This window comes from Ammospiza caudacuta, chromosome 7 (assembly GCF_027887145.1).
Source record: "Ammospiza caudacuta isolate bAmmCau1 chromosome 7, bAmmCau1.pri, whole genome shotgun sequence".
Lineage (NCBI taxonomy): Eukaryota > Metazoa > Chordata > Aves > Passeriformes > Passerellidae > Ammospiza > Ammospiza caudacuta.
This window is the reverse complement of record NC_080599.1, coordinates 901,830-927,914: the sequence shown is the minus strand read 5'-3', so window position 1 is coordinate 927,914 and position 26,085 is coordinate 901,830. Positions and strand designations below refer to the sequence as shown.

The window sequence follows — 26,085 nt, the reverse complement described above, 5'->3', positions numbered from 1 at the left end:
TTAACTCCCACTGGGTCCCAAAATTCGGTAGTATGGATTTCATCACCAGGGGCATCTGGAAAATTTTTAATGATCCACCTCATGATTTTAATTCGTTCTTTGAAAATATTTTGCCATGATCAGCGAGAATAAACTTAAAGCATCCATATAAGCTCCTTTCTACTTTGGACATCTAGTGTCCACCTTAGGGGGAACAGCCACCGAAGACCCCAAATCAATTATGGAACTTGGGTGCATATTGTAAAAACACAGTGGCAAAATGGGCAATAAATGTCTTGCATTTCCCTAAACCCACCTGCAATCCTATGCAGGTGAAACCGTTATCGTTCCCGCCGATCCTGGCCAAGGTCCCTTGAAGCAACGATGAATCTGCTGGGCCTGGCACAATCCAAAATCCCGGGGAGCGCTGGCCTATCCATCAGCTAATCGCAGCTGATGTGATTGACAGGGAGCCCTGAATGTCATGGTCCCTGTTTGGGTGCCAAATGTCACAGTGAGGATTGCTGCGACAAACTTCTTTGGTTGTCCTGACTTCAGGGTGAGGGTGGCGAAAATGAAAGAAGTGGGTTTGATGGTATTGCCCAAAAGGAACTTTAGTAATAGGGAGAGAAACAATAAACATGGAGAAGTCGAGCACAGTACAAGGGGCAGGATCCAAAGACCTGAGAAAAGGGGAAGCAACAACATGTACACCTGGGGGTAGAACACTCTAGAACAATAACCGTATAGGGGAAACAAGTAACCAATAGGGGAGGAGAACTTGGACAAGTTAGCATAGCAACACTAAAGGCTTATGGGGAAACTCTCAAGCTCACCCTAAGTTAAACAAAGGATTCCCAGGGCTTGAAACTCATGCCTAATTCTTTTGGGGTAAAATCTGGCTGACTCTGAGTTACAGCTGGGCTAACTCTCTGATTTGCACTGGCCCCTTGGGTCCATGCGGCCCAACAGAGCCACAATGATGTCCTTGGTTCCACAAGGCTCCACAGTGTCACAATGGTCCTTTGGACCCATGGTGCTCAACAGTGCCACAATGGTTCCTTCATTTCACAAGACTGCCAAGTGTCACATTGGTCTCCATAAGAAATAAAGCATGGAGCCCCCATGTTTCAGCAGCTGACAAACAGCAACAACAAGAGGTCAAGGCAAGCCTGACCTGTCTGTCCTGGCATGTTTGCTTGGAGCAACCCTTGGATATTCAAAATTATGAATGTGGAATCCTAATTTCAGACATATTTGCCTGGAGAAGGATGATTTTTTCCATACAAAGAAAAGCACAGAGCCCTTTCCAGTGTTTGGAAAACAGGTGAGTCCTGGAACTCAGGAAACAAAGACCAGCCAGACCTGTCTGTCCTGGCAGCTTTTGTCTTCCAGCAATCCTTGGATACACAGAAATTTGGAGGTGGAATCCTAATTTTGGCTGTGGATACCTGAAAAAGATGGAAAGTTCTTTTCCATACAAAGGAAAGCCCAGAGCCCCAGTGTTTCAGGGGCAGATGGGAGTGGCCTTCCACATTTCAAGGTCAGCCAGATCTGTCAGGTGACCCCTGGGAGACCAAGGCAGCCACACCTATTTTGTGTTCTCTGTTTCCACAGGGGCCCTGCAGTGTCACAGCAGCTCCTTGCTTCCATGATGCTCCAAGGTGTCATAATGTCCCCTTAGTTACACACGTCCTTAATGGTTACACAAGGATCTTAATGGTCTCCATGGTTCCACAAGTCCCCACAGTGTCCTAATGGTCTTTGGGTTCCATGAAGTCCCTCTGTGTCATCATGGCTCTTGGTTCCATTGGGGCCAGTAGAGCAAAAATGATCCCCTTGGTTCCACAAGTTCCCATAATGTCACAATGGCCCCTTCCATCCATGAGGCCCTGCAGGGTCACAATGGCCCTTTGGTTCCATGGGGCCTCACAGAGTCACAATGGGTCTCCATCATTCCATGGGACCTTGCAATGCCACAATGGTCTCCATGGATCCATGGTGCCCTGCAGGATCACAATGGCCCTTTGGCTCCACGGGGCCCTGAAATGCAGCAATGGCCTCTTGTTTCCACAAAGCCCTGCTGCTTCGTACTGGCCCTTTGGGACCATGGAGCTCAACAGAGCCACAAAGATGTCCTTGGTTCCACGAAGTCCCACAGTGGTCACAGTGGCCCCTTGGATCCATGGTACCCTGCAGGGTACAATTTTCCCCTTGGTTCCACAAGTTCCTACAGTGTAACAGGTTCCACAAGGGCCTGCACTGTCACCATGGCCTACTGGTTCCACAATGCCCTGCAATGTCACAGTGTTTTCCATAGGAAGGAAACAAGTGAGCCCCAGTGGTGCAGGGGCAGATGAAAGGCAGTCACCAGAGGCCAAGCCTAGCCAGATTTGATTGTACGAGGAGATTTTGTCTGGGAGTAACCCTTGGATATAGAGAATTTTAGATGCAGAATCCCAGTTTTAGCCATGGGTGACTAGACAAGAAAAAGAGTTCTTTCCCATAGGAAGGAAAGCACGGAGCCCTAGTGCTTCACAATCAGATGGGAAGTGGCACTTGAAGTATCAAATTCAGCCCCCAGGAGTCCAAACCAGGCATACTTGTTCCATGTTCCACTGATTTCATGGGTCCCCACCCTGACACAGTGTTCTCTGATTCCATGAGGTCTTGCAAGGTCACAATGGCTTCTTGGTTTCATGGGCCCCCACAGAGTCACAAGGGTCCTTTGGCTTCATGTGGACCCTTGTGTCACAATGGCTCCTTTTTTATGTAGGCCCAACTGTTTAAACATTGACCCTTGCTTCTATAGGGCTCCTGAGTTGCACAGTGGTCTCCTTGATTCCATGAGGTTCCATACTCACACCATAGTGTCCTTGGATCTCCATTGTCGCAAGTGACCCATGGCTCCATGAGGTTCCATAGTGTCACCGTGGTCCCTGTCAGAGGCTGGATGAGATCGATGTCCTGAGACACCTTGGGATGCTCAGAATGCCCGTGTGGGGCCATGGCCGGGTCAGGCCTTGGTTTATGGTGGGACAGAGCCCCTGGCCTGGCAGAGCTGTCAATCACACAGCAGGGGGTATCCTGACCCACGTCCGATTGGCCCAGCTCTTAATCAATCACACAGTAGCAGCTGGTGCTACCCTGGCTCTGGTTGGGCAAGCAACTGGCAGTCCCACCCCAGGGACGGCCCGTGAAGGCCCAGGGGATTAAAAGCCAGAGCACGAGGCCAGCCCATGGTCTGGATTCGCCTCCCCCTGGGGTTCTTTTGCTGTTGAGGCTGGAACCAGAGTGGTTGGTACCTATGTGCATGTCTTTCTATAGATCTTCTGTCTTTCTGTTGTTCTTTATTTCTTCTCCTTCTAATGCTACTTACCTGGGACATTTTTTGTGTAACTTAATATCTTAAGGGTTAACAGTTTTCAGGTTAAATGGGCTAAGGCAATGAAATTAATGCTATGATAAGAGGTTTATGTTGAAGTGGGTGTTGTATTAAACCCTTTGCCAAAGTTCCTTGACTGCCTGTATTTTGCCTGTAAAATTTTGTGTCATTTTGACCTCTTAGCCCAGTTGATTGGAGCATGGTGCTGGTATCACTGAGGCTGTGGGTTCAATACCTGTGTGGGCCATTCACTTAAGAGCTGGACTTGATGATCCTTGAGGCTCCCTTCCTACCAAGAATATTGCATCTGCCCATGTTGACAACATCTGCTTGGTGTTTCTCCTGTGCACCAAACACAAGTCAAGGAACCTTTGTTACCCCCAGCATTTCAGTGTTCTGGGGTGTTCCAGCCCTGCAGGCTCACAATGGCCTCTTGTTCCCATGAGGCCCCACAGTGTCACACTGGGTGCCTTGGTTCCATGGGCCCCAACAGTGCCACAATGATCCCCTTGGTTCCACAATCTCCCACAGTGTCCGACTGGTCCCTTGGTTCCATGAGGATCTGGAGTGTCACACAGTTTTATGACATTTTTCCTTGCTGCCCCTCACATGCCCCTGGCCCACAAACAGCCCCGAGCCACCTGTGATGGACAGGCCCTGCTGTCCCAGGCTGGGCTCAGGGCTTGGCCTTTCTGCTTCCCCCAACCAGCCCAGGTCTTGCTCAGCATTGCAGTTCCCTGCTCAGAGTCCTTGGCTCCCTGCAATCCTGGCCTCAAGGATCTGCTCTCCACAGTCCCTGGGGAGCCTTTGTCAGTCCCTGCCCTCAGTAGGGCCCAGTGATGCTCCAAGGGACTTGGAGTTTTGTTGCTGACTCCTTGAGCAGCTTCTTCAGCCTTCTCTCAGTGCTTTAGGGTCCTGGAATAAGGCCCAAACCCACCGTGGGGATCATCAAAATACTGAAACCCTTGGAGGCTCTTTCTCTTCCTTCAATTGTCCTCCAAGTGTCCAGGGCTTGTGCAGCTGGCTGGAGTCAGTTTGGATTTCTTTTAAGGAGGAAGATTTCAAAGTGCACCTCATGACTTTTCTTGTTTACTCCAGGCAATATTTTTTATTTTTCAGTTCAGAGAAGAGCTGATAGAAGCATTCCCCAGGTGATCTTGATGCTGAATGTCTCCTTAGGAGGTCTGGGCATGGAAAAGAATGAGCCCCTTGAGGGCTGACACTGTTTGGACAAGCTGCTCCTCACCCCCAGCCTCATCATGTCTGACATCGCTCACCTGGCACTGACATCCCTGTGCCCTGCAGCAGAACCTTGTCCCCTGAGCTCCGCAGCTCCATGTCCCAGACCATTGCACCATGTCCCACCTGTTCTCCTCAGGGCTCTGCCTGCACACAGGCACAGGGGAAGTTTTCCTGTGTGGAAGGATGGAATGGAAAAGCCTGAGCAGGTTTCCTAAACAAAAAACCCCACGCAGGAACCACCTGCTCAGTCCAGGCTGCCTGGAATGGTGTCACCTTTCTACAAGGGACAGTGTGAGTAGAAATGATCTCTGGGAGCAGAATTCGCTGAGTCTTGCAGCTGAATTCTCTGTCCCTGTCCTTTCCCTGGATCTCTGTTGCAGATGGAAGCTGCTGGTGCCATCCTCACCTTTAACCTCTCTCTTGAATGCAAACAGATGTTCCCAGGTGTGTTCAGCAGGATTTACTCAATGTTTTTACAAAACTTTTGTGTTCCTCATGAACAAAGGGGCCATTTTGGCACTAAGGGGGTGACGTGGAAGCAAGGAGCCAATTGTGACCCTGGGGTGACATGGAACCAAGGGGCCATGGTGATACAGCAGGGCCACGTGGATCCAGTGACACTGTGGATCCAAGGAGTCCATGGAGACACCTCCAGAACCTCATGGAACCAAGGAGTCCATGGTGACCCAGTGAGGCAGCATGGAGGCAATTGTCCATGGTGACACTGCCCATCCAAGGAGTCCATTGTGACACTGGAAGCTCATGGAGCAAGGGAGGCCATTGTGACACTGAAGAACTTCATGGCACCAAATATCCATGGTGACACAGCAGGGCATCATGGAAACCAAGGAACCACTGTTGGCAGTAGGGAAACTCATGGAACCAGGGGCTGTTGTGGCACTGCAGAACCAACAGAGCTACTGGACCTTGTCCCCGGGCCCTGCACAGCTCCTTGGGAGGCATGGCAAGAGCAGCACCCTGGGAGCCTCAGGAATTCCCTTCTGGGATCCATGGCACACACTCCCAGGGGCTGGGATTCCAGTTCCCAGACAGGAAAAGATGTTCCTGTCTCTGAAGGCAAAGCTCCTAAGAAGGAGCCAAAAGCCAAGTGGAGCAAGATCTTAGAGTGACATTTCACTGCCAGCCTTCATAACTTCACCCATGGTTGTTGTAGCTCCTGGATTGGGAATTAAATCAGGGCAAGGTCTTTGGTGGGAGCTTCCCTGGGTCGAGGGAGACACTGAGAGAGAAGCAGATCAAGCAAAGAAAGGCAGGAGAGAAGAAAGGAGGACAAACCAAATCAGCCTAGAAGCTCGCACTCTGAAAAACAGAACTGGAACTGATGGAAAATGAATGGGACAGAAACCAATAGTTCTGAAAGTTTTATTTACTATCAAAATACATCCCACACACGCAGCCCCCCACAATCCCCATCCCACACCATCAAATTTGGATCCCACTTCACCCAGTCTGTATCCAATCCCATCTCACCCTGGAGGCTGTGGAATTGAGTAATTTGAGCATGGGACTGAGTTTTTTTGAGGTCTGAACAAGGCAATTTGTAATGGGATTGAGCCCCTTGAGGGTAAGATTGAGGTGTTTTCAGTGGGACTGAGTCATTTTGAGGTGACAGATCAATCCATCTGTAGTTGGGAGTGCAAAGATATGGAGAACACTTCCTGAAGTCCCCCAAGACTCCACAAATCTTCCAGAATGTGTCCCAAAACCATAAATTCCTGCTCAAGTAACTGTGAACTGATGGAACTTTCAACATCTTTGATAAATTTCTTTGTTTTTAGTCCTTTTTTAGGTGTTTTTAAGTGATAAAGAAAAATCAAGAGGAAATTGGGGCAAAACCAAAAGGATAACCAGCCTTGTGTCCTCCCAGCAGAGATCACTGAATGCAGGTCACCAGGGCTCTGCCCAACATGGATCCTCCTATGGAAGATGGAGCTGGAGCAGGGCACAGAGCTCTTCCTGCAATTGGGGCCTTTGCAGGGCTTCCCTTACTGGTGATTCCATTGGTGTCTGGTCAAGTGAGAGCTCATGGACAAACTCTTTCCACACTGGGGACACTCATAGGACCTCTCCCAAGTGTGGATGTGCCGGTGGGTGGTGAGGTGAGACTTGTGCTTGAAGCCCTTCCTGAAGTCAGGGCAGTGAAAGGGCCTCTCATTGGTGTGAATCTGCTGGTAGAGGAGGAGATTTGAGCTGGTCTGAAACCTCTCCTGACACTTGGGGCACTCATAGGGCCTCTCTCCAGTGTGGATGTGTTGGTGGGTCACAAGGTTGGATCTGTAGCTGAAGCCCTTCCCACACTCCTCACACTTGTAGGGCCATTCACCAGTGTGGATCATCTGGTGGCTGATCAGGTATAAGCTCTTCCTGAAGCTCTTCCCACACTCCAAGCACTTGTAGGGCTTCTCTTCCACAAGGTTCTGCCACGGAGATTTGTCCTCCCTGGTTTCCATCCTCCTTGTCTGGGGGAGGAAGGACAAGGAGAGGATGGGATTTGCCTCCATGCCAGAGGGAAGGGGAAGGAGATCCCCCCAGTGCATCCCCAGAAGGACGGGGTTGGCAGCAGGGTTGTCCTGCAGCCAGGGGCCATGCTGGGCTGGGAAATGGAGCAGGAGAGAGGGGGAAAGGGGCACTGACTTCCTCCTCACCTGCCTGAGTTTCCCAGGGCATTGTGTCAGTTTGAAAAGACAGGCGTCCACTAAGGAAGGCACGAGCCACCCTTGAAATGGAAACTGGAAAAACCTTCTCCTCGGAATTATTATAATTTTGAAATTAAGGTGCTCTCAGGCAAAGATATGAGAATTGGATTAACAGTTCTTAAGTACGAAAATTAAAAATAGAAGTGCAATAGTACAAAAAAACCCACTGGCAGGGTCAAAATATGACCTGACACCCTGTGGGTCAGGGTGTTGGTAGCAGTTCCATTAAAGTGTGGCTTCAGTACTCCTTGATTGACAGATGTGCTTTTGTTTGAGCAGTGATCTTGTAGAAGGGTGTAGTCTTCCTCTGAAGGTCCAGTGGTGGTGTAGATGGGCCTGATCTTCCTCTGGGAATCCAGTGGAGAAGAAAGCTGCTCCTCTAGGAATCCAGTAGGAAAAGAGTCACTGTGGTGTTCGAAATCTCAGATTATATCCAGGAGGAATGCTTGGCTCCTCACTGTGGGTGGAGCTTCTCGCAGTGGGATAATGTAATTTTATCAGTCATGCAATGAGACTCAGTGGCCCATTAACAGAAGATATTGCCCTGGTGGGAGGATTAGTTGTTGAAGATACAATGTAAACTGCCCAATTAACAGATGATAACTGCTCCACAGATAGGAATAGAATACACACACCCAATTCCAACCTAAGGCAGTGGCTCAAGGGTTGGTGTCATGGACAGAATTTTGCATTCTTCGATCACGGGGCAACTTTTATAGCGCCTGGCCTGCTGGAACCAGATGGGCTCCATCTCTCAGTTAAGGATGGAAGCTTTTTAGCTCATGAACTGGCAGAACTTGACAGAACTTTAAACTAGGTTTGAAGGGGGAAGGGGATGCAGCTGGGCTGTCTGGAAGCAGGCACAAGAGTGGTAAGCCTGAGTTAGGAGTGAAATCAGCCCAGCTGGGGTGGATGTATACCAGTGTATGCAGCATGGGTTACAAACAAGAAGAGTTGGGAAGCCATGGTCCAACAGCAGAGCTGTGATGTAATTGCCATCAGGGAAATGTGGTGGGATGACTTACATGGCTGGAGCACTGCACTGGATGGCTACAAGCTCTTCAGGAGAGACAGGAAAGGGAGAAGGGGTGGAAGGGTGGCCCTTTATATTAGAGAGGCTTTGGACACCACAGGTATTGAAACTAACGATGATGAAGCTGAATACCTGTGGGTGACAATTAGAGGGAAGGCCAACAAGGCTGACATCCTACTGGGAGTCTGTTATTGTCCACCCAACCAGGAAGAAGAGCTGGACAACTCATTCTATAAACAGCTAGAGAATGTTTCTGGATCATCAGCCCTTGTTCTTGTAGGCAACTTCAACCTGCTAGACATCTGCTGGGAACTCAATACAGCTGAAAAAAGGCAGTCCAGGAAATTTTTAGAGGGTTTGGAGAACAATTTTTTGTCACAGCTGATGGGTAAGCCCAGCAGGGGAGGGACTGTGTTAGATCTGTTGTTTGCAAGCAGAGATGGTCTGGGGGGAGATGTGGTGGTTGGAGGTCACTTGGGGAACAGTGATAATGAAATTATAGAGCTCCCAAAATTTGTTGAAATCAGGATGAACATCAATAAGACTTTTACATTGGACTTCCCATAGGGCAGACTTTGGTCTATTCAGGACACTTATTCAGAGAGTTCCTTGGGAAGCAGCCCTTAAAAACAAAGGAGTTCAGGAAGGGTGGGCATGCTTCAAAACAGAGATCTTGAGGGCACAGGAACAGACTCTCCCTGTGTGCCAAAAGACGAGTTGATGAGGTAAATGCCCAGCCTGGATGGGTAAGAGGATTTTGGAGGAACTTAAGAATAAAAAGAGGAGGTATCATCTTTGGAAGGAGGGTCAGGTCCCGCAGGTAGTGTTTAAGGGGGCCACTAGAGCATGTAGAAAAAAACAAAATTAAAGAGCTCAGTACTTGAAATTGCTACAGGATGTGTTACTCAGGTATTCTTCTTTCTCTTCTTTATGTCAGCAGAATATTCTCTCCTGACCGTCATGTGCTATGACCGCTACGTGTCCATCTGCAAACCCCTGCACTACGGGACCCTCCTGGGCAGCAGAGCTTTTGCCCACATGGCAGCAGCTGCCTGGGCCAGTGCCTTTCTCAATGCTCTCATGCACACAGCCAATACATTTTCCCTGCCCCTCTGCCATGGCAATGCCCTGGGCCAATTCTTCTGTGAAATTCCCCCGATTCTCAAACTCTCCGGTTTAAATTCCCACCTCAGGGAACTTGGAATTCTTGCTGTCAGTATGTGTTTAGTATTTGGTTGTTTTGTATTCATTGTTTTCTCCAATGTGCAGATCTTCAGGGCTGTGCTGGGGATCCCCTCTGAGCAGGGATGGCACAAAGCCTTTTCCACCTGCCTCCCTCACCCGGCCATACTCTCACTGTTGGTCATTACTGGCATATTTTCCTACTTGAAGCCCCCCTCCATCTCCTCCCCATCTCTGGATCTGGCCCTTTCACTTCTGTACTCAGTGATGCCTCCACCCTGAACCCCCTCATCTACAGCCTGAGGAACCAGGAGCTTAAGGCTGCAGTGAGGACACTGATGACTGGATGGTTTCAGAAACATTAAACTGCTGGCCAATTTCTGCAAATCATTTATAATAAAAGTCATCTTTGATACTTCCTGTTTCTTTGTTTGTGGATTTTTTTTCTTTTGCTTTACTTCTTTCATATTGTCCACAGATAAATGTCATTGTTTGTGCCATTTCTCATTTTGTTTCTCTCCATCTTCCCTGTGGCCACAGACTGTGTCAATGAGGGGCTGTGCTCTCGGTAGCTTTTAAAGGAACTAAAGGATCTCCCAGCAAGGTTTTCTGCAGAGATGCCCTTTTGCTGCCTTCTCTGGAGCTGCAGCTGCAATGTCTGTGTGCAGAGCTGGGGGCAGATCAGGGCTGGCCCAGCAGTTGCCAGTGCTGCTGCCGTGGCCCTGCCCCGCTGCCCTGGTGGCCCTGGTGTTGCTGTAGGGCCTGAGTGCTATTGGGGCCGGGCACAGCCCTGGGGGTGGCAGTGCTGGGGCTGCAGCCGGGACAGGCCAAGAAATATAAATAATTTGTAATATAAGTAATCTGTAATATAAATAATCTTTGATAGCTCTTTTGGATTTGTTCTTTTTTTCCCTGGGTTTTAGTTTTTATTATTGTCCACAAAGTAAAAGCATTGTTTGTGCCATTTCTCATTTTGTTTCTCTACACCTTCCCGTGCCCACAGACTGTGTCAATGAGGGGCTGTGCTCTTGGTGTCTTTAAAGGAGCTAAAGGATCTCCCAGCAAAGTTTTCTGCAGTGATCCTCTTTTGTTTTCTTTTCTGGAGCTGAAGTAGCAATGTCTGTGTGCAGAGCTGGGGGAAGATCAGTGCTGAGTACATCAGCTTTGGTCCTGCTGGCCACACCATTCCTGATCCAGGCCAAGAGCCATTGGTCTTGTTGGCCACCTGGGCAGGCTGGCTGCCTCGTGTCCAGGCTGCTGTCCATCAGTCCCTGCAGGTCCCTTTCTGCCTGGCTGCTGTCCAGCCACTCTGTCCCCAGCCAGAAGCACTGCAGGGGTTGTTGTGGCCAAAGTGCAGGACCCAGCACTTGGACTTGTCAAACCTCACCTCCTTGGATTCATCCCCAGGATTCAGGTTGTCCACGGCCCTGTGCAGAGCCCTCCTACCCTCCAGCAGATCAATACTCATACCCACTGTGGTGTCTTCTGCAAAGATATCCTTGGTTCCAAGGGGGCCCTCAGTGTCACAATGGCCTCTTGGTTACACCAGGCCCTGCACTGTCACACTGGTCTCCTTCATTCCATCGGCCCCAAAATGTGACAATGGACTCCTTGGTTCCAGGGGCTTCACAGTGTCACAATGTTCTCATTGGTGCTGCAGTTTCACAGTGGCCCCTTGGTTCCATGAGGCCCCAGAGTGTCACAATGGCCCCATGGTCAAATGAGGTCCCACACTGTCACAATGGTCCCTGTGTTTCCACAACTCCCCTCAGTGTCACACTGGACTCCTTGTTTCCACAAGGCCACACAGTGTCACAACATTCTTTCAGATTCCTTGAGGCCCCATCGTGTCACAGTGGCCCCTTGGTTCCGTGAGGCCTCACAGTGTCAGAACGGCCCCTTGGATCCACTGGGCCCTGGAGTCTCCCAATGGTCTCCTTGGTTTTGCAGTGGCAAAATGGTGAAACCCCTTGGTTACACAAGGTCTTGCAGTGTCAAATGTCCCCTTGGTTCCATGAGGCCCTGCAGTGTCACAATAGCCCCAGAGTGTCCCAATCATCAGAGAATGACATAATCAAATAGGCTGGAAAAGACCTTTGGGATCATCAAGCCCAACCAATGCCCTCATACTGCCTTGTCACCCAGACCATGCCACTAAGTACCTCTGGAGATGGACAGTGACTCTGCCACCTCCCCCCTGGCCAGCCCATTCCAGTTCCCACTCACCCTTTCTGTGAAGAACTTCCTCCTATTGTCCAGCCTGAACCTCCCCTAGTGCAGCTTAAGGCTGTGTCTTCCTGTGCTGCCCTCCAACAGATCCACACTTACACCCAGCTTGGTGTCATCTGCAATTTGTGAATGGTGGACTCGATCCCCTCACCCAGATCACCAGTGAATATATTAAACAGGACTGGGCCCAACACAGATCCCTGGGGAACAGCACCAGTGCCTGGATACCAGCTGGGTGCAGCACCATCCCCACCACTCTCTGGGCCCAGCCTCCAGCCAGCTCTTAAATCTCCCAGCGAGGAGGGAACCTGCCCAAGCTGTGGGCTGCAGCTTTTCCAGGGAATGCTGTCAGAGACAGAGTCAAAGGCTTTGCTGAATTCCAGGTACACAACATCCACAGCCTTTCCTGCATCCACAGGTGGGTCACCTGGTCATAAAAGGAGACCAGGTTGGTCAGGCAGGACCTGCCATCCCTAAATCCCCTCTGGCTGGCTCTGATCCCTCGGCCATCCTGTGGGCGCCCTGTGATGGCACTCAAGGTGATCTGTTCCATAACCTTGCCGGGCACCCAGGTCAGGCTGACAGGCCTGGAGTTCCCCAGATCCTCCTTCCAGCCCTTCTTGGGGATGGGCGCACACTGGCACCTCCAGTCCTCTGGGACCTCCCTGCTGAGCCAGCACTGATGGTAAATGATGGAGAGCAGCTTGGGGAGCTCATCCACAGCTCTCTCATCCCCCTAGGATGGATCCCATCTGATCCTATACAACTGTGAGTATCTGAGTGGCTCAGCAGGTCAGCAACTGCTTCCTCCTGGATTCCAGGGCCTGTTCTGCTCCCTGTGCCCATCTACAAGCTCAGGAGAACACTTGTCCTGAGGTAAACCTATCCTAATATTGAAAATTGATGCAAACAAGGTGTTAAGTAGCTCAGCCTTTTCCTTATCTTCAGTTACTATATTCTCCACTGCATCCAATAAAGAGTAGAGGTTCTTCTTCTCCATTCTTTTGCTATAATTTTTAAATAAAAACACTTTTTTTTTCTTCACAGAAGCCACTAGATTGAATTCTAATGGAGCTTTAACCTCTCTAATCTTCTTTCTGTATAACCTAACGACATCCTTAAACACTTCCTGAGCTGCTGGTCCTTTTTCTCCCTGAGTTCCCACAAAGGCTCCATGCCCTGCCAGGCCAGTAATTTTCCTCACCTGCTCATCTTTTGCCATACTGGCACAGGCTGCTCTTTCCCTCTTTAGATTACTTTCTTGAAATGTGTCCATCCTTCCTGGACCCCTTTGTTTTTAAGGGATGTTTTCCTTAATAAAAATCAGTGCCTGATTCAGTACTCCCCAAATCTGCATCCTAAATAGGCCAAAGTCTGCCCTTCCTAATTCCTGTGGAGAGATTTATTAATAGTTGGTTAGCTGAAAAAGGCCATACTGACATAATGCCGCTGGTTAAGCTGAAGGAAGAAAGTCAGCAGTCAGCAAGCTGAAAGGAAAGGTCAGCAGTGACCTTGCTGCAACATGAGGAGAGGGAGTAGAGATTATTCCTGAATATATCCTGAGAATATGTGAAAAGTATCAAAAGTAGAACCATAGGAATGCAGAAGTAGGCGTAGGTGCTGATATGTAACTGACCAATCCTGAGCTCAACTTCTGCAATATGTATGAAGCTCATTATTAACTGTATTTAACCCGCCGTACTGATCAATAAAATTGGGCCTGTGATGATCAAATTGATGTCTGGGTCTCCTTCCGTCGACAAATGGTGGAGAATGCGGGCAAAGCTGAATCTCTGCCCTTTTTTCTCGGATTAAAGGAAAAAGGGGATTACGCCATGGTCGAGGAAGTTGGGTTTGGGTCCTTGCAGCCGGGATGGTGCCGGAATTTGAAGCACCCTTGGTGTTCACAATGGTGAATCAAGCCAATACGTGTCCGCCGGAGCCTGGAGAGCTGCAACAGCGCGCGCTGATTAATAGGTATGGATAGGCAAGCAGCATATGATTTGTTCGCCCCGTATTTAGAGAGGCAAGGAATAAAAGGGATAGATTTAAAAAAGGAGTTACCAGGGTTATTAGCCTATGGCCATGCTAAGGGTATCTTTTCTAATCCTCATACAGTTCATGAGCTAGCAGAGTGGAAGAAGTTTGGGGAAATACTGTGGGATACAGTGTTAGACAATGATAAGTCAGCAAAGAAATTAGGAAAGCTATGGCGGGTGGTGTATAACACGTTACTTCAGCAGGTCTCTGAGAGAAAGGCAGCAGAAAGGGCGACAGAAGCTCATAATAGGAATATAGGGTATGGTCGTGAGGATGATCCCCTGGCACCTTCTGTAACTAAAATACTTATGCCTAAGGGTCCTCATCAAAGTGGTGTGGAGGATTTTCCTATAGGTGCAGTGGAACCGTCTGCACCTTTCCTGTCAGAGGGGGAGGGCGAGTCGGATGGTGGGGGTAAGAGCAAACCAGTTTTGCCTCCGCCACCAGCTTCAGGCGGGTTGGATGGTGGGGGTGGGAGCAAGCCAGCTTCGCCTCCGCCGCCTGCTTTGCCTCCGCTGCTTCCCCCCAGTGAGCCGGCTCCGGTTAGAGCTTCAGCGGGGGGGCTGCTTCCCCCACGCGAGCCAGCCTCTGCTTCACTGCCTTCCCCGTGCGAAAACTCGGTGTCTGCACCGAAGCGCCAGCAGCATAGCACCCTTAAAGAGTCAGATCCCATCCCAGGAGCACACCGTGATCCATGGGGGGAGATGGCTAAACAGAGGACGGAAGCTTGGGCTGCTTTGGCGAAAGAAGTAATGCAAATGGGGGATGGTGAGGCGGTGGAAGTAGCTTCTAGTCTTGCATGTCCGGTCACATACACACCACAGTATGATGCACAGGGGAACCTTACGCATAATATAGCAGAATATACTCCCTTAGATTGGAAGCTGTTAACTCAGCTACGTTCTACGGTTAGTCAGTTTGGAGTAAAAAGTGAACCTGTTAGGCAAATGTTAGATTATCTTTTTAATACTCAGGTTTTATGTCCTAATGATTTAAGAGGAATAGTTTGGTTGATATTCACTCAACATCAGCAGTTATTGTTTAACGCATATTGGCAGGCGTTGATAAATGGGTCGGTTGCCTCACAACAAGCCCAGGGAGACCCATGGCATGGAGTGACAGTAGAGGAGCTGATGGGCTTAGGGGCATATTTGCGTAGAGAGGCACAGATGATATCGGGAGCAGATAAACTTAGAGAGGCTATGCGGCTAGTGCGTGCTGCAATAGATATGGTTAAAGAGCCAGGAGGGCTACTGGCTTATATGGGTATTAAACAAGGTAGAGAAGAATCCTTTGGGAATTTTATCGATAGAGCAGCTACTGTTATAGATCGGGCTGGTGTTGCAGGGCACTATTGAAGTAGTGTGCCTTGCAAAATAGCAATCCAGCAACACAAAGAGTGTTAGCTACTTTAGGGGCAAATTGGACTATTGAGGAAGCATTTGAGCGAAAGGCATTAATGCCAAAAGCTTCACAGGCATTTATAGCAGTAGCCTTAAAGGAATTAGGATTAGAGTTACAAAAGCAAGCATTAGGGTTACAAAAGCAAGCAGAGTTTACTCAGAGTCAGGTGTTAGCTGCTCTTGCTCCTCTCCGAAGCGGCTCACTGGCAGTCACGCAAGGAGGCTCGAGACTATTCATCAAGTGTTACCGATGCGGCAATGAGGGACAGACACAAGTTGGCGCCGTGACATCAGAGACACCAGCTGCTGCCATAACATCGCTGCCACGTCCTGTTTGCAACCCGCAACAACAGGGAGCCTCAGCTTGGATTTATCAGCAGCAGTAGACGTCACACTAATGACGAACCGGCCTGAGAAGATACCCACTGGAGTAAGGGGCCCTCTTATATTAAATGGACAAACGTGGAGCATTATTGCTGGGACGTTCCTCTATAACTATGTTGGGATTATTTGTTTTGCCTGGTTTTATCGATGCAGACTTTACAGGGGAAATACAAATTATGGTTTACATCCTTTATCCTCCGATTAAAATTACAAAAGGACAACGCATCGCACAATTGGTACCACTGTCACAAATGACATCGGGAATACAATCATTTACTGGGCAAACACGGGATGAAAAAGGTTTTGGTTCTACTGGTGTTACACTTTTAACTGTGGATTTACAAAATAGACCAAAGCAAAAAGTTGAAATTACTTATGGGCATCAAAGCATTACCCTTTATGGATTATTGGATACAGGAGCAGATACTAGCATCATTTCTCCAGAAGCGTGGCCACAACATTGGCCTCTATTTCCATCATCAAACATGCTGACAGGAGTGGGAGGATTTACATTGGCAAGCAGATCGCCGTCTTTGTCTGTGTGCATTGAGAATCAACAGATATCTGCTGTGTTTTCAATTGTTCAACTGCCTCCTACAGTTTCCTGCTTAATTGGAAGGGACATTTTAACACAATTGGGAGTGGTGTTAACTAATCAGCATCCTTTGGGGTAATTGCCATTGCTTGGACTTTCCCCATTCCACTCACCTGGAAAACGGATACACCGGTGATGGTTAAGCAATGGCCATTAAAAGGGGAGAGTCTTATGCATGCCCATGAATTGGTTCAGGAACAATATACAAAAGGGCATCTACGACTATCCACAAGCCCTTGGAATACACCTATTTTTGTAATTGAAAAGAAATCAGGGAAATATCATCTAATACATGATTTGAGGGCTGTAAATGACCAAATGGAACCAATGGGGGCCTTACAGCCTGGTCTTCCAAATCCAGCTATGATTCCAGAACACTGGCCACTTTTAATTATTGACCTAAAGGATTATTTTTTCACTATTGGCCTGCATCCTGATGATATGAAGAGATTTGCTTTTACTTTACCAGCAATAAATCGTGGAGAACCGGATAAAAGATTTGAATGGACGTCTCTTCCACAGGGCATGCATAACTCCCCCACTTTATGTCAGCTTTATGTTGATGCTGCTTTACAGCCACTACGTCGCAAATGGCCAGCAACTATAATATATCATTACATGGACGAGATTTTGTTTGCACAGCAACAGCCATTCTCCTCTTTACAGATTAACATCATTAAAAATACTCTTGCTGTATATTCACTTGTTATTGCTACAGAGAAAATTCAGACTACAAGGCCCTGGAAATATTTGGGATGGACTCTGACGGATCAAATAGTAATACCACAAAAAATTGGAATTACAATTGGACATTAAAACTCTACACGATGCACAGAAGTTGCTGGGAGACCTACAGTGGCTGAAGCCTATTGTGGGAATACCAAATCATTTATTAGAAACCCTACGGCCTTTGTTAAAAGGCATGGACCATACTACTTCTGTACACCTGACAAAGGAGCATCATCTTGCCTTGCAGCAAATTAGTAACTGTGTACAGCAAGGGTATGTGTCTCGTCGACAAGTCGACCACCCCATTGACCTTACGATCTGGAATAGCCCTTGCCACTTGCTTGGTGCTCTCTCTCAGTTGCAGAAGAAAACGGGGGAGATACGGGTGTTGGAATGGTTATCACCACCACTACAGCATAAGAAAACAATATCTTCAAAAATTGAACAATTGGCTGCATTAATCAAAAAGGGGCATCTCAGAATTCTTGAAGTGGATGGTAGAGAACCTGCTACTATTAGATTGCCTATGGAAAAGGAAACCTTGGACTGGTACTTGATTAATTCGAAGAATTTACAAGAAGCATTATTGATGTCACCTGCTAAAGTAGAGACTAGTAAATTAGTGCCTAGAGTTTTGCAATGGATGACAGAATGGAACTGGATCACTCGACCTTTGAGAGAAGAACGCCCCATAGAAGGAGCTATTACAGCTTTTATGGATGCAGGACAGAAATCAAGGCGTGCTGCTGTTACCTGGCAAGAAAAGGGACAATGGAAGCATCAACTCCTCACAGCAGACCCTACAGATAGCTTACAAACTTTGGAATTGTTAGCAGTAGTATGGGCGGTGTCCAACTTACAGGAGCCTTTAAATGTGGTCACAGACTCTATGTATGTTGCAGGAGTAGCCAAACGAATAGAGGAAGCAGCAATTAAGGAAGTGAATAATAAACGATTGTATGAGTTACTGATACAGTTAAGGAAGGCCTTACGAGAAAGAAATGCAGCATATTCTGTGATTCATATTAGGAGTCATAAGTGGTCTGAAGGTTTAGGAGAAGGGAATGAACGTGCAGATAAATTGGTTACCCTACCCATTAATAATTCTTGTCCTATTGACAAGCTCACATTGGCCAGAGAAGCACATAGTAGATATCATCAAAATGCAAGAGGTTTAGCAAAACACTTTGAGCTGAGTTTGTCAGAAGCCAAGGCCATTGTCAGAGCATGTCCAACATGTAGTTATCATAATGGTGGGATAGGTCTAGGTATCGGGGATAATCCTCGAGGTTTAGAAATAAATGAGAAATGGCAAATGGATGTTACACACATAGCCAGATTTGGTAAAGTCAAGCATGTGCACGTCACCATAGATACATATAGTCATTACATATGGGCTACGGCTCAGGCAGGAGAAAAGGCTATACATGTTATCAGACACCTGTTAAGTTGTTTCGCTGTTATGGGAGTTCCAAAGAGTATCAAAACCGATAATGGTCCAGCTTATGTAAGTGCTAGGGTTTGGAAATTTTTGAATCAGTGGTCTGTTAAGCACGTGACAGGTATTCCACACTCTCCTACTGGACAGGCAATAGTGGAAAGAGCAAACGGTACCCTTAAGCAGTATATTGAAAAACATCAAGATTTGGCAGATCCACAAGCATGTTTGGCTAAGGTTTTGTATGTGATTAACCATTTATGCATTTTTGGGGAAGATGATACCCCTCCTGCAATGAAACATCATCCGAGGTCAGGTCAGGAAAATACTAAGGAAACAGAGGTCTGGGTTAAGTATAAGAACCCAAGTACAGGATTATGGGAAAAACCTGCAAAAGTATTATCTTGGGGTCGGGGGTATCTTTGTGTTTCCTCACCTACAGGGCCTTTGTGGGTGCCTGCTAAGTGGACTAAACCTGTTTTTGATGCAGCCTCCGGTGGATCGCCTTACAGGGGAGGACAGGGAGCGACTGGGGAAGAAACTGCTTCTAGTCCTACAACCACTACTGTTACAATTGAAGGGGTACTCGGAAGCGGTGGACAGAGCACTGACACGTCACTATCGGACGGCCCAGGAGTTGATTGGTTTTATTGACTCATTATCAACTTTTCGCTTAACAAATCCAGCGAAATTACATTGCCTTGACTGTCACAATCCACATTGTGCTGCCTGGATAGCTCTACGTTGTGGGGGTTGTGAAAGAACTTTTTGGATAGAACAATCATTATTATGGGATTTATGGTGTCACACTTGTGAACACGAGCACACGTGGGGTAAAAGCTGGCAAGATGAATTAAGGAGACAAACAGGGCAAAACGCATATATAGCTTTAAATCTTTATGAGTCTCTTGAACAGAAAATTCTTGCTTATTATTGATGGGAGGTACAATGTATTGTGAATAGAATTAAGGTTCAAAGTAAATCACGTATAGTTTCTATAAGGTGTAGGAAATTAGTGCCTTTAGCACAGCATTCAATTGTAGGACCCTTCAAAGGGGATCCTGATAGAGCATTAGATTGCTGCATTGACAAGTTGCAAAAATTGAGTTTGCAAGTGGCAGGACCAGTAAAATCAGGAGCAGTAAGATTGAAGACAGATAAGAAAAAGAAGGCAAAAAGGGAACGGTCTCATTTGAATAAGGGTATCAGTGATTGCTAATTAATTTTCTATGATTAGAACAATTTTACAGTTGTGGGACCCTCGGGAAGATATAGTTGTTGAGGAAGATAACGAACAAGAACTACGGTTACGAAATAAGATACACCTTGTATTAAAGAAAGAGCTTGAACCATTAGCCTCATATAGTAAAAAACCTGAAGAGGCTTTGCGATCACCACCATTGAATTGGTTGCTTTGGATTGAAGAACCAGACTTTTATACTGGTCCTTACTTACATTCACTTCCTTGTTATGTTTGCAAAAGGGATAAAGATAAGTGCTATGCATGGGTAGCTTTGCATTGTGCAGATTGTAATCAGGTTTATTGGTATTCACAGAGGTCATTGGGATATTTATGGTGTGCACCTTGTTTTGGAAGGTGGATTCGAAATTTTATCTGGGTTAGAGCTCTTGAACAAAGTACTGGCCTGCCAGGTTGGACAGGATTACAGCTTTTTGAGAGTGCAGAACAAGTGGTTATAGCATATCTTAGGTGGAAGTTGCAGGAAAACCTTAGAATATTTGAAATTAATAAAGCCTCACGCATCATAGCAGCTCGCTGTAAAGCTGATTTGCCTTCAAACTTATCTCATGCTATACTTGTGAGCAAGGATGCTGATTTAGAATTAGATCAGTATATTCAAAAATTGACTCAGCCTTACAATAGACAATCTAGCAAACCAGGGAAAAGACAGCGAAGAAAGGAAAAACAAAGCAAGCAGAAGGAAAGAAAGGAGAAGCAAAGCAAGCAGAAAGAAAAATGAGGTTTGTTCTTGTTATACTGCCCAATGCTGTAGCAAGTGAAGCAGTAGGAATAACACACTTTAGTCAACCAAGGGAAAATTTATGGGTGACACTTGCTAATCAAACTAACCAATCATGGCTTTGTCTTAGTCTTGGAGGAGTCACTAATCCATTTCGAACATGCCTGGTGGGACTTCCGGTGTGGTCTCCTGGAGAATTTTGCAGTTTGATAAACAACCAAACCTTATGTATGTCTAACATGTCAAACATCACATTGCCAGTGCAACAAGGGTATACTGCAGGTCAGAGTGATGGCTATCGTCAATGCTTACTAATCCAATCACTTAACACCTCTTTGCATTCTCCTCCTGAGGAATTAGATATTTTTGGAAGTTCAAACGCCAGTATATCTAACACTACAGATGGCGGATGGTTTAGCTTCAAATTTTCGGGTGCTCAGAATTTAAACCAACCTAAAGAATCATGGGCCACCCTAGATTCATCCCTGAATGTGAGTGAATTCTCTCCACAGCATTACAGTCAATGTAACAGCACAAATATCACAGCACCAATGAAATTACCCACAGGAATATTTTTGATTTGTGGAGACAGGGCGTGGAATGGTATACCAGCTAAACCTCAGGGTGGACCCAGTTTTTTGGGAAAATTGTCATTGTTTCACCCTAATGTATCCTTGCTAATGCAGCTGAGTCAAAATTCAAACAGGAAAAAACGTAGCATACATGAATTAGACTGCAGCCAGATAGGAGATCCACGGTTTTGGGGCACATTCAAACAGGTGGTGGTTTCAACTATCTTGCCAGGAGGATCTGCCAATAAAGCCATGAATTTAGCAAAACAATTAGGATGCTGGGCAAGGGATGAGCTGAACAAGACATCACAAATTCTAGACATGCTAACTGCAGATGTGCAAAGTGTTAACCATGCTGTTTTGCAAAATAGAGCTGCTATAGATTTTTTGCTCTTAGCACAAGGGCATGGATGTGAAGAGTTCGAGGGAATGTGTTGCATGAATCTGTCTGATCATTCGGTGTCCATTCACACTAAGATAAAAGAATTGCAACAGGGACTTCACAAACTTAAGGAAGAAGACGGTTTAGGAATTGAAGAATGGCTTAGAGGCTTAGGACTTGGACCGTGGCTGAGGAACCTTATGATCTATGCTACAGGACTTCTGGGTGTAATTTTACAGTTTTTGCTTATTTTGCCTTGTATCTTTAACTGTATTCAAAACATGGTAAGCCGTACAATAGCAAAAACATGGCAAACTAATCTCCTTGCTCAAGAAGAAACGGGGGAAATGTGGAGAGATTTATAAATAATTGGTTAGCTGAGAAAGGCCATACTGACATAATGCCGCTGGTCAAGCTGAGAAAGGGAAGTCAGAAGTCAGCAAGCTGAAAGAAAAGGTCAGCAGTGACCTTGCTGCAACATGAGGATAGGGAGTAGCGATTATTCCTGAATATATCCTGAGAATATGTAGAAAGTATCAAAAGTAGAACCACAGGAATGCAGAAGTAGGCGTAGGTGCTGATATGTAACTGACCAATCCTGAGCTCAACTTTTGCAAAATGTATGAAGCTCATTATGAACTGTATTGAACCCGCCGTACTGATCAATAAAATTGGGCCTGTGATGATCAAATTGATGTCTGGGTCTCCTTCCGTCAACAGTTAACTTTGCATTCTAATTGCCCTGCCAAACTCAGCAATGGATGGTGCTCTGGTGCTACTGCCAATGCCTTCCATGAGAAAAATTCATTTCAGGAAGGAGCAACATCATCTGACAGAGACCAAGTGTGCCAGCAGTTGCTCCAGGTGCTCCTGCCATCAGCCCCTGCAGGAAAGAGGCACAGCCCCCAAGGCACGTGGCCTTTGGCTCCTTCTGGCACAGAAGCCCCCCGGGGGCACAGGTCTCTGGGGCAGGAGACAGGCACCAGCGCTGCCAGGGCTCGGGGGGTGGCAGGTCTGCTTGGCCGGGCACTCTGCCACACCTGCTGATGTCAGCGCTCCCCGGGCCCCAGGCCTCAGAGCAGCATTCGTGCCCGGGCCCACACGTTCCTTGTGCGTGTCACACCGGCAGCTTTAGGATGGCCACCAGCCGGGACGACGTCTCCCAAGGAGGCCGTGCCAGCTTCCCTGCAAGGCCCCGTGCCCTTCCCAGAACGGCTGCGTCGGCAGCCCTGGGGGCTCCTTCTGCTGCCCTGAGCCCACAGAGCATGGCAGCGTTTGCTGATGCTCTGAGCCCTTCTTAAAGATCCTGTCGGCCTTGCTTAGACTCCTGGGGCCAGCCATTCCTTCCAAACTGGGCCACTTTGGGTGGGCTGGGCGTGGCCCCAGGGCAGGCGGCAGTGTGTGCAAGGGCCCTTGGTGACACGGTGCCGCACAGTCACTGTGACATGGAACGGGTGTCCAAGGGCCCTCTGTGACACGGGGTGACATAGGAGCTGGAGGTGACAAGAGCACGCCACAGTGCTCAGAGCACGCGACGGGACAGGACGGGACAGAGCGGTGCCGTGAGGAGCCCCCGCACAGCGTGCCCGTTCGCGTCCCACCCGGAGCTTTTCTGAAGCCTTGTTCCTGCAGCTGAGCTCGAGGCCGGACCACAGGACTTGCTGACCCGTGGTCTCCCTGAGGCTTCTCTTCTGCAGGTGCCCTTGAGGCCATATCATAGTCCTTGTCAGGAGTCCCCTGTCCTTGTGGCAGGGGCCCTTGAGACCGAGTGCAGGACTTGCTGTCCTGTAGGCTTCCTGAGGCTTCTTACTTGAAGGTGCCTTCCAGGCACCACTGCAGGACTTGGTGCCTTGGAGCTTTTCCAAGGCAACTCTCCTGCAAATAGCCACAAATCCAGGCAGAGACATGGAGCAGAGACACCCGGCAGTGCCTGAGCTGGCCTGGGTGGAGGAGGAGGAAGAAGGCCCTGGAGCTGCCCCGGCACAGCAGACTGAAGAGGTGGTGCCACTCCAGCCACCGCAGGAGGGTGAGTGGCAGAGCTGGGCCACAGGACTGGTGCCTGCTGCCAGCTTGGACCCCATGCCGTGCCGTGCCGTGCCATGCTATCCCCTGGGGACATGCCCACGGACAGGATGGAAGAAGGGCCGGGCAGACACCCTGCAGTTGCCGTGCTCCATCCCCTGAGGCATCTCGGGGCTCTCTCGGCCTGCGGATCGCAGGGCTGGCCCGTGTTCTCCGGCCTCTCCCGCAGCCCCTCATCTCTGGCTGCGCTCGCTCTTTGCCAGATGCAGCCCTGGAGCGCACACAAGAGCAGGAGTCCAGCCGTGGCCGCTTCCGCAGAACAGCGCAGGTACCTGCAGCCACCCCCACCTGGGCTGGGCCTGCTGTCCATGCTCAGCCCAGCACCGTGTGTGCAGCACTCCATGCAACATCCTCGGCTTCTTGCCCTTCTCCTACAGTTTGTTTGCCACTTCCTCAAGAGAATTGAGGAGGAAGAAACCATCGCCACAGGCATAGGCCTCAGACCATACTCGCCCATCTTCCTAAGCAAGACCAGTGCTGCCCTGCTGTCTATGCTTGTAGAGGAAGATTTTTACACTCCAAAGCAAGTAAGCAGCCTGTGGCCAGGCTTTGATCCTCCCAGCAATTGCTTGGCCTCCCAATCCACGCATGCTGCTTGCTGTGAGTCTTTCAGGCCACATGGCAGTGGGGTGGGAAGGGAAGAACTCCTCTGGGGAAGCTGGGAACATTGCTCCCTCTGGCAGCTTTCCAAGTCTCCCCGTGCCTTCTCCAGGTGCCTGCCATGGTGAGGTTCATCCACCAGTGGCTCGTGGCCAATGATTGTGCTGAGCACAGGCTGGACAAGGCCCTGCTGGATCTCACCGAAGCACAGCCAAATGACGCAGTCATGACGCTCCTGCGTGTGGCCCCGTCCTGTGACAGGTATGGGGCCCACCTGCCCACAGGGCTCAGGCCTCTCCAGCCCATCACCCTGCACAGCCTGCCCCAGGTGTCGGAGCAACAGAGAGTTCCAGGGCCCTCTGGCTGCTCCCTTTCCCAGCCCTGCCATGTCAGCCCCTGAGCCTGCTGCCATGCTCCCTTGCCGCCTCTCAGGGCTCTGTCCCCACAGGGCTGGGCTGCCTGGCTGCTGCTGGCCGGGGGGCAGTGGGCAGAGGCAGAACTGGCAGCCGGCTCAGCTGCCCCGGCAGCTGTGTCTGAGACCCGCCCTGAGACACAGCTCTAACCCCACAGAGCTGCCATGGCCATGTGGAAGACCATCATGGGCTCAGCCAGGACTGCGGAGCTGGCGCAGCTGATCCTCCTGGATGTGCTGGGGAGCTGGCCAGAGTACAGCACCTGCACCTCCGACGGGGACGAAACGGCTGTCTTTGCCCTGGCTGTGAGTTTCTGCAAGTGGCCTTTGCAGGCCCCAAGGCTGCCTCTCCAGCAGCTCTCCATCCTCCTTCCCCCACTGCATCTCCCTGCCTCAGGCGCTGGCCTGAAACCTGGCCCAGGGGCAGCTTCAGGCCCACCAGGCCCCGTGCTCCGCCTGCCAAGGTCTCTCCGGGTCTCTCCCTGCCACGCTCGGGCCCTGCCCCACGCACACCTCGGCACTGAGCGCTGTCTCGGGGGGCTTTGTCCCTTGCAGGCAACTGTGGTGATGTGGAAGATCCTCCAGGTGCCCTGTCTCCCACGGATCTTGAAGGTGTATTTCCCCCGCCTATTTGTGCATCTGCTATTCCAAGTGTTCTTCAGCACTCTGGATATGCCAGAGGAGGTCGACACGTTCTGGAAGCGATGCCAGGAAGAGCACGGCCTTGCCACCAGCCCCAACAGGTGCTCCATCCCACTCCTCCTGTCGCTGCCACGTGGCCTGCCAAGGAGCCAGTGCTGCCAGTGTGACCTGGGCTTTGCTGTGCACACAGGTTTGCTGTGCGCACCCTGAAGTCCCTGCTCTGCCTTCTCCGCTGCGAAGATGTGGTGGTGGCAATGGAGCGCAGGTGTGCCTGGGACACGCTGCTCTCTCTTGACACTCACCACTTTGCCGTGGCTCTGCTTGCCAGGTGAGACCCCCTTCTCCCCACTGCCTCTGACATTGCTGCTCTGTGCCCAGGTGCCCCACAAAGTGTCCATGGTGGCCATGGGTCAGAGGGCCTTGTCACTGAGGGACGGCCAAGCAGACTGGAAAAGGCTGGCACAGGAGGGTGCCCATGAGCAACCAACTCCCAAATGGCCCACGTCCCCTTGCTGGAAGGGTGCTGGGGAAAGATGAGAACTGGGTGAGTCATGCCTGGGAGAGGTTTGCCACACTGCATCAGGGTCTTGTTTCCTTTTTCCGCTCTTCAGAGAAATTCGCCGCTTAGCCATCCACTTTTGTTCCGCAATTGCATTCTACCTGCTCGCCCTGCTCGGCAAAGAGATGCCATACTGGGATTTCCCTGCCCTGGCATTCCTTGTGGAGGTGAGCCTCAAGGCCAGCGCTGCCTGGCTGAGCTGCCTCCCAGCCCTCTGGCCTCTCGCAGCCACAGCTGCCAGGACAGTGCCCGTGCCCTGTGCTGCTGCCTGGGCCCGGCCCTGTGCACTTCTGGGCCCCTGCCGGCTGGCTCCCCTGTCACTGCCCTGTGCCTTTCAGGTCCTCGAGTGCCTGGACTTGAGCGAATGCAGTGACAGCGTTCTGGAGATCCTGGCACAGAACCTGCAGAGCGAGCACATGGCCAGGCGTTACTTGGCACTCCGAGGCCTCGTAGTGCTGGGCAAGAATCCCTTGATGGTGAGAAGGGGGCAGTGGCTGA

General features: G+C 49.3%; 1 protein-coding gene and 1 pseudogene across 1 annotated transcript in view; one reads left to right on the top strand and one right to left on the bottom strand.

Annotated features, from left to right (window-relative positions):
* The window catches only part of LOC131560141 (zinc finger protein 850-like), an 886,257-nt pseudogene that overhangs the window by 284,876 nt on the left and 575,296 nt on the right, over positions 1-26,085 (top strand).
* The window catches only part of LOC131559794 (zinc finger protein 883-like), a 123,094-nt gene continuing 103,621 nt past the window's right edge, over positions 6,613-26,085 (bottom strand). Inside the window, exon 4 of the mRNA XM_058808272.1 lies at positions 6,613-7,031. Within this exon, the coding sequence (XP_058664255.1) occupies positions 6,613-7,031 (419 nt within the window). The remainder of the gene's footprint in view (positions 7,032-26,085) is intronic.